The sequence below is a fragment of the Hibiscus syriacus genome, unplaced genomic scaffold (genome assembly GCF_006381635.1).
Source record: "Hibiscus syriacus cultivar Baekdansim isolate YM2019G1 unplaced genomic scaffold, ASM638163v2 tig00110793_pilon, whole genome shotgun sequence".
Lineage (NCBI taxonomy): Eukaryota > Viridiplantae > Streptophyta > Magnoliopsida > Malvales > Malvaceae > Hibiscus > Hibiscus syriacus.
This window is the reverse complement of record NW_024062864.1, coordinates 635,350-643,301: the sequence shown is the minus strand read 5'-3', so window position 1 is coordinate 643,301 and position 7,952 is coordinate 635,350. Positions and strand designations below refer to the sequence as shown.

The following is a 7,952-nucleotide window of genomic DNA, read 5'->3' as shown; positions in this document are numbered from 1 at the left end:
ATACGAACATATCATACAGACGAAAATGATAAATTGAGTAGTTTAAAACCGTAATCCAGTCTCCCTTGCATTGATTTACTCAATAGTCTCAAAGAAATTGAACACGTTCAGTTGTTCTGCAACTAAAATTTAAGATAATGCAACCGCGTGATCTGCTGATAGAGTTTTTGAACGAAGTTTTAGTTGCTCAATAATATACACAGACAAGACGCTAATTAGGAATTCAGAACAAAGGCTTCTTTCCATTGAGCATCCCCATCAACTGATCAAAAACTTGCCCACCTGCATCGCGTAGCCCTGAATGCATGTATTCATTAGTTACCCATAACCTTATTCCTGCTATCTGAGAAGCTGTTTCCATCACCAGCTTGAAGTTGACATACATATCCTCATAATATACAGCAGCTGCTACTGGTACCTGCTCGCATTTTAGATAATTAGTAAAAGCATTACTACCTGATTCAAAATGAAGTTACAGAAGAAAAAAATGCGGATACTATCGTCATCGTACCTTGTTATCTTTCAAAGCAGCGATATCGTACAATGGAGGCCAATCTTCCTTCTCAGCCAATATATGAGTGGCATCCTTGAAAGGCCTCAAAGCTTCACTTTCATCAAACATCCATGGATATATCATCTGCAGAAATTCAAAACCACATGCATCAACTAGCAGCTTAAATATCATTGACAAAACCACGGCAGAGAACTGCACTCAGAAAATTGATTTGTAGGCCACGAACTACTCTTTAATTGTTCACAGCCACAACAATCATAGAAGATTTGCCTTCAAGATAAATATTCAATTTTATAGTATCATCACCACTCTGATTCTTCAAAATGCAAGGGGATACAATGTTTACTTAAACTTATGCATCAACTAAGAAAAGGTTAAAAAATTTGGCATTATTTAAAAATAAGAAAGACTTACAATAACATTTACCTCAACAGTTATTTGGTTTACTAAATACTTGGGAGTCAGGGTGTCCGATATGTCAGTGCTAGTCTCTAAAACTGACCACAGTGCAGGCAATGATCAGCATTGCCTCTCAACACAGGGATGCCAGGAAGTCGAACTAAGCAAGTAATGGAGCCTCACTCTGTTATGAAATTGATGTCGATGATAGAAAGGTATACAAATATCTCCTATATCTCGGAGAATCTGCTGGCCTTTTAACTTATTTGAAACTAAATAAAAAAAGTAACTGGGTTTTCACGATAAAAGGTTTGAGCTTGCTCTAGTGTTTTCAGTTACAGATCGTCACTTCAAACTTATTGATCAAATAAACTTGAATATTTTAATGCAAGTTTGTAAGTTATAGTCATCCAGAAAGCACGAAAGTATTACCTCCCCCGTAAAAAGTACGGGACGTCCTTCTTTTGCAGCCTTGATTGCATCGAATTTGTTCTCATGGTCAGCCCTTACTCTGTGAGCAGACCACCGCGATGAAGCACCCTTTAGAACACAAAAAAAAATTAGGATCAAGTTCAAATAGCAACCTAATTGATACAAAGGATTAGCTTATCCGAATAAATGTGCATTTGCAACTTAAGCATTGTTTAACCAGCAACCACAAACATTGTTGCATTCTTTTCTGATTCTTAGAGGCCATGCTCAACTTTACAAACTATACCATTAAACACAAGAAAGCAGTCTAGAGAACATGGAAGCTTACCTGACAGTATATTGACTCGTGGAGAATTGCATATAGTGGATTTGTACCAAAAGACACCCATGTTTCGAACTGTGTAAATGAATTTAGATATATCCATTAGATAGAACCTCAATTAGTGATCAATAAGGGAAAATCGGTTTTCCTTACAGCATTTAGAAAGTATGAGCTGATCTGCTTAGGTGCTCCTGGAACTAAAATTGGATCCCAGACCCTCTCAAACCTGTAGTTGTTAAGGAAAGATGAAAACTAAAATATAATATGTTGCACGACATTAAGTTACAAGTTCTAAAGGATGGAGTTAAAACGTATGAATTATGATGTCTTACAGATAATGCAATCGTTCAAAACCTGCGCTTGATCCTAAACCGGATAGACCAAGAAATTGCAGCCCCCTGGGGGTTAAGATTCCCCCAGATGGAAGCTGTACCTGCAGAACAAGGAAATTTGAAGAAATGTTTAAGACACGGTTTTAGCTTTTAGGTAGAATGAGAAGATCATATGAGGAAGACCATCACCCCGCCTCCTTCAGATTCTGCCAGAAAGGTAACAACATCTCTGACTATTTCAATATCCTGAGGGAACCTCTTATAGTATTTTTCATTCTGACAAATAAGTTGTTCAAAGCAAGCTTTATAAACAGAATCTGCAGTACATCCATCTCCAATTGGAGGTATCCCTCCCGTTAGAAGCACTTGTTTCAAACCTTGGGGTGCAAAACTCAGATAAGTAACTCCGCAAAAGCCACCATAACTCTACACAATCAAGAAAACAAAGGATAAGATTAACAGCATGGTGATATGCAAAATGTAATTAAGCACAAGCACGATCACCAAGAACAGAGTATTAACTATAGTACCTGGCCTAAAACGGTCCAAGGCTTAGCTTCGGGAACGAGACGAACTCGGATGAATTCAGCGTCATTGACAATGTTGTCGGCTCGGAAATGTGTCAAGTAGTCAGCCAGCTTTTGGGCAGACTTTATTTGCTGCATAGATGACGGAGCCAAAGGGGTTGATAAACCTGTTCCTCGCTGCAATTGAAAGCGGAAAACATCAAGGATTCAAAGTATAAACAAGCACAGAGTTTCAAAACAAACATCTTTCAATGAAACCATGCCTGATCCATCAATATAACTCGAAACTCTTCGCATGCTTTAAGTATCCATCCACTGCCTTCAGTTGGTCGAGGGCATTCAAAACCAGGCCCTCCTTGAAGGAATAAAAGGTATGGCATTGGCTGCCCCTCTTTCCCAACTGAAATCCAATTTAGCGTTAGACATTACTTAAAAACTTACACAATCAGTTGATTTTCACTTCCGTATATTAACATTGTTATTTTTTTTTTGAAAACCCAAGCTAAATTGAAAGAGATATGAATCAAACAGTGATTTATTAAGAAAATAAGTAAATTAAACAATATTGACTAAATTAAAGTTTAAGGGGAAGTAGTGGGATTACCAGCGACGACTTCACGAGCGAAAATGGATATCTTCGAAGAAGCATCACGATTTTTATAATCGAGAGGGACCATAAATCGGTGGTCGCGGAGTCGGAGGTCCGGCACCGAGCACCATTTCCCGGCGACATGTTCCGGCGTTGAATGACTAATGGCGTCGGATTTGGACACGGACATGGTGACGAGTGCACGAAATGGAGTCCGGCGAAGACGAAAGAGGCGGAGACTGGCGGATCGGAGTGGCGAGAGAGTCGGGGAGATAGATGATGAGAAGGACAAGTCGAAATAAAAGAGAGGCTTTATCAAGGAAGGTGACGCGTGAATTTTCAACATTTTCGGGATAGTGAAGGCTCGCGATGCATAGAAATTTTAACTCATCAGAACGACACGTGGATTTCAGTTTGACCTTGTTGTGTTAGATTTTTTTCATAAACTTCAGCCGTTGGATGCCAAGACTTTTCACTATCACTTCTGATCTTAGATGGAAACTGAACACGCCTGCAAGAAAAATGAACACTACCTCCGCCGTCTCCTTAAACGCCAGCCGTCTTACTACCTCCTCCACTGTCGCCTCCGCAAGAGGATAAATTCAGCTCCTCCTCGAAACCCAACTCCAAGAAATCGCTGGCCGCGGTGAATTCGCCGTCAAAGTGCTCGATGAAATGCTTCAACCATTATCCGATGTTCCACCTGATGATGTTACTGGGGATATTATTTTTTACGGGTTATCGAATAGAAATAGAAAAGGGGTGGACTTGATCGAAAAGAACTCATAAAGTTGGTTTTACAACTTGGGAAGCATTGTGTTTTCCCAAATACTAATTGCATAACCCATTTGGTTTCTAAGTTATGTAGACGGGTGAAATTCAATCAAGCTTGCAATTTGTTGAATGAACTGCTAAGACTGCAAGCGCCTCTGGAAACTCCTCCTTTCAATGCACTTTTGACCGGTTCAGGGAGATGTTGAGATGTTAATGGAAGAATCTAAGCGGGAGAAGGGAATATTATTCTCTCTAAATACTCAGATTCAAACAGTTGCATGTGTACGAGGTGTATGTGTTGTCAATTGTCAAGAAAGATTATGGAGAGACAATTCAAAAAAATAGAGATGTTAATGGAATGATTACAGTTTTGGCTGAGATGATTGATCGATGGATTTTGTAAAGTTGGAGATATTGAGAGAGGAAAGGAACTGCTTGACAAGATGATTGAAGAAGGGTGTTCCCTTATGTTGTATCTCTTAATCCATTGGTGGATGTTATGTGCATTGAGGAATAGGATCGATACTGCAATTGAGTTCTTCAATGACATGCAGGGGGAAGGACTAAAGGGCAATGTGGTTACTTGTACTACTATAATTCCTGCTTTCTGTGATGTTGGCAATTTCAATAAGCCGATTGATCTGTTTGATCGAAGGTTGAGAAGCGAATGCTCTGTTGATGTTACCATTTACCATAAATTGATCTATGGTCTTTGCAAAGCCGGGCGGATGGATGATGCCCACAGTGTCTTGTTGAAATTTAAACAAGGTGGCGTCTGCCCTGACATTGTATGCTACAATGCTCTTATTAATGGAGATTCTAACAGAATGGCTTTCTGCGGTTGGTGAATTGAAAAAATTGAAAAGCTTCAAACAAGGAAACAAGGCTTCTGCATCGACTACATAAAATGTCTGCAAGATAAAGTTCGTGTTATCGGATTATTTACTGTGATGAGTCGATCACCACCTCTGGAAATGGAAGATATCAGAAAATTGCTCTTTCAAGTTTTGCAGTCTGCATCTTTTTGTTAATTTAATTGTTTTATATAGTATTTTATCTGTAACTGAGAAATCAAGAACCTATACAAGAAAGGAAATCGAAGAGGTAATGATGCTGATGAATTAGTGATCAATTTCCCAGTTTAACTGTATCAGAAAAATACTAAAATCAAGTTCCTAAAAGTAATACTTCTCCTAACTCTGTAGCTAACTTTACCAGAAACGGAAAACTATTTTCCTGGACTCGTTAATGGAGTGGAATCCTATGGTACTAAAATAAATGCGTTGTTGGCTTCTAGCATATCAAAAGCTACTGTTCCAGGGTGATATTTAAAGGCCACCGGCGGCAGTAGTTGCATTGTTGGCAATCCAAGGAAGGTCAAAACTTGGCTGAAAACGATCAGATAGGCAATTTCCGGCAATCATGTCGGCGAGTCCTTCTAAATCATCAAAGAAATCATAACTCACCGCCGTGTTCGACATCACAAAATCATCTTCCCCTTCATCTTCAACCAAATCCTCTCCACTCTCCACCTTTGTACTACTTTGATCCACAAGCTCTTCATCCACGTAGGTCGCCGGAGACGAGCTGCTGGCAGGTTTGGCCGATGACGGTTTGATGGAATCACCGGCGTTGACAGTTTGTGGGTTCAAAGGCTTTTGACGAATGCTGCCGGCGAGCGAATTGCGGTGCGCCGGAGCAAGGTGGTTATGTTCAGCTGTGTATGTGACTATGAACGTGGACGGGTCGGATCTGTTTCGTTCCACTTGTTTTCTGGCCAAACATCCCTTTGAAGTGCTGCATTTGTAATAGCCCCTGTTATTCATCGAAGAAACAAACAATCAAAGCTTTAATCAAAATATCCAATCAAAAGGACAAAAAACCAAACTTTTTACAAATCCAACATGAAAACAGACAAAAAAACATGATTTTGTCCCCTTTGTAAAGGAGTTTACCTTGGACATGGAGAGCCTTTGATAGGTTTCTGACCATATTTTCTCCATGCCCCCGCATCTGAAGAGAGCCCTTCTGCAGGGACTTGGCAAACCCTTTTTATCTGGTTCTTTCTGTTATAATGCAAATCAAACAACTTGAACAAAATGGAGGAAAACTGGTAAATTTTCTGATATGGGTTTCTGAAATTATCTGATTGTTAGTTTTGAATTTACCTTCTTTTAGATCGAAAATTATGAGATTTGGCAGTTTCAGAATTGTTACTGGCTGCAGTAATAACGCTAGTGACAGAGGCAGCATTAGACTGCTTTGGTTGTTGCTGTTGTTCTTTGGACGAGCCGATAGAAGAAAGCGAAGATAAAGGCGTGATCTGTGGTGAAAGCGGAAGAGATTTGGGGAAGAAAGACTTGTACAGTTCTTCCATGGAATTTCTAGCTTGGAGTTGATTTGGAGAAGACAAAGCATTACCCTGTAAAGTTTCTTGACACCAAACGAAGAAAAACAAGACCAAGGGCACAAATCCACCTTAAAATAACTGTTTGCAGCACCAACGGGGCTGGTTGTCGCGACGGCGGCGCAGCCTCTGACTACCGCATGCAAATCCCAATCAACATCCATGAGACCAGTATCGTTTTCTCTCTATTTATGAATCAGCAGCTCAGCTGATTTATGTACCGAGAAACTAGAGAAAAGAGATGGAAAGAAGAAGACAAAACAAGCCGCTGACTTTTAATGAAAATGTGTCAGAGTGGGGTTTAGCAATTATATATTATAATTAAGATGCGGAGGAGATGATAGAGATATATTGTTGGCGAAATTGGGAATCTCAAAGTTATTATGTTGTCATTTTCCTTTCTAAAACTACACGGAAAACCGCTTCTAGACACTGTACAATCAAAACTGTCAGTCGTCTCTTCACTGTTGTATTCCTTTCTGTTGTTCATCTTATACGTGCGTAGCTCCTGAATTAAAAAAAAAAACAAAGTGAATTTAATATCTATTTTTATTTAGATTATAAAATTTTAATTACATTATATTATATAACTTTTATTATTGACAAAATAAATTACTTATACTAATATTAAATAATTTAAGTTTGTTTCGTTAAACATTTTATTGTATTTAAATCGATATCAATTTATATTAATGTGTATTGATATGTATCAAATGATATACAATTTAATTCTTAAATCATTTTTATCTTTTATAATCACATTTAGGGAAAATTATTGGATTTAATATGTAATTTCATTTTTTTTTCAGATAAGTATAATTATATAAGTAATGGAAGTATATTTGTTTTATATATAATATATGTTAAAAATATTAAAGGATAACGATAAACTCGTTACGATATACATTAAAACACAACAATTATAATATCTACTAGTATCATAGAAAAAATATATTTTCATGTATCCAACACTAATTATATTTATCCAATTATTATAAGATGGTCCGTAGAATGCAACATTATATGACGTTTTATTAGGAATGTTAGATTATTTTGTTCGATCTTTTTACTATGAATATAATTTCCTGGTATTTAGACAATGAAATATAAGATTATTTAAATATATATTTTATTAAATTGTTTTTGTGATATGATTTTTAAACAAGTTAAACTTAATAATATTTTTTGAATAGTATGGGTGTTATTATAAGATATTGTATGTTCCGAATTTATCTTAGCCATTGATAATGTATACAAATCTTACAGGTACAACTACTAAAATTCAAATCTTTTAAAGAGAATAAATATTCTCTTTTACGACTGAAGCTGCTCAATAAATTCATATCCTAACAGTGATAGATCTATAAATATACAATTATTTTTATATGGGGTGAATAGAAATGAAATTTCAGGAATGAAAAAATCAATAAAATAAAATACAAATTTAAATTATTCACCTTGAACTAAGCAGGGATCTGTCACTGCCTTCTAATATATATTAAAAGAGAAGGGGGAACGCAGGAGATTAAATTGGGCCTATTAGTTGTTCTATGCATCCATAAGACCCATGAGAACCCGGCTAGGAAAAAGTGTGGGTCTTGCTAATACAAAGCCCAACCACAAACCAACCATTATAGAAAATGTTTTCATATTTCT

At 37.2% G+C, this 7,952-nt stretch overlaps 2 protein-coding genes and 1 pseudogene across 2 annotated transcripts; 1 reads left to right on the top strand and 2 right to left on the bottom strand.

The window, feature by feature from the left end:
- Positions 1–92: 92 nt before the first annotated feature.
- Positions 93–3,577, bottom strand: LOC120141096 (proline iminopeptidase-like). Its single transcript, XM_039156035.1, has 10 exons — positions 3,131–3,577; positions 2,790–2,926; positions 2,530–2,703; positions 2,189–2,425; positions 2,000–2,100; positions 1,821–1,893; positions 1,674–1,742; positions 1,346–1,453; positions 512–637; positions 93–418 (listed from the first exon to the last, which is right to left on the bottom strand). The coding sequence occupies exons 1-10, from the start codon at positions 3,459–3,461 to the stop codon at positions 224–226; spliced, it is 1,551 nt and encodes a 516-aa protein (XP_039011966.1). The 5' UTR covers positions 3,462–3,577; the 3' UTR covers positions 93–223.
- Positions 3,578–3,609: 32 nt separating this feature from the next.
- On the top strand, positions 3,610–4,737 carry LOC120141136 (pentatricopeptide repeat-containing protein At3g61520, mitochondrial-like). The gene is made up of 3 exons (XM_039156066.1): positions 3,610–3,761; positions 3,984–4,078; positions 4,295–4,737. Exons 1-3 carry the CDS (start codon positions 3,610–3,612, stop codon positions 4,735–4,737), a joined length of 690 nt encoding a protein of 229 aa, XP_039011997.1.
- A 428-nt stretch (positions 4,738–5,165) lies between these two features.
- Positions 5,166–6,561, bottom strand: LOC120141101 (annotated as a pseudogene).
- Positions 6,562–7,952: the final 1,391 nt, after the last annotated feature.

What these genes read in the sequence shown, in the direction of transcription:
- LOC120141096 (XM_039156035.1), bottom strand. Translation starts at nt 3,461, where the DNA reads ATGTTGAAAATTCACGCGTCACCTTCCTTGATAAAGCCTCTCTTTTAT. An exon ending in ACGAGTCAATATACTGTCAG is followed by an intron (nt 1,454 to 1,673) that starts GTAAGCTTCCAT and finishes TGTGTTCTAAAG; the next exon opens with GGTGCTTCATCGCGGTGGTC. An exon ending in CCGTACTTTTTACGGGGGAG is followed by an intron (nt 638 to 1,345) that starts GTAATACTTTCG and finishes GAATTTCTGCAG; the next exon opens with ATGATATATCCATGGATGTT.
- LOC120141136 (XM_039156066.1), top strand. Translation starts at nt 3,610, where the DNA reads ATGGAAACTGAACACGCCTGCAAGAAAAATGAACACTACCTCCGCCGT. An exon ending in CCAAGAAATCGCTGGCCGCG is followed by an intron (nt 3,762 to 3,983) that starts GTGAATTCGCCG and finishes TAAGTTATGTAG; the next exon opens with ACGGGTGAAATTCAATCAAG. An exon ending in TTTCAATGCACTTTTGACCG is followed by an intron (nt 4,079 to 4,294) that starts GTTCAGGGAGAT and finishes GATTTTGTAAAG; the next exon opens with TTGGAGATATTGAGAGAGGA.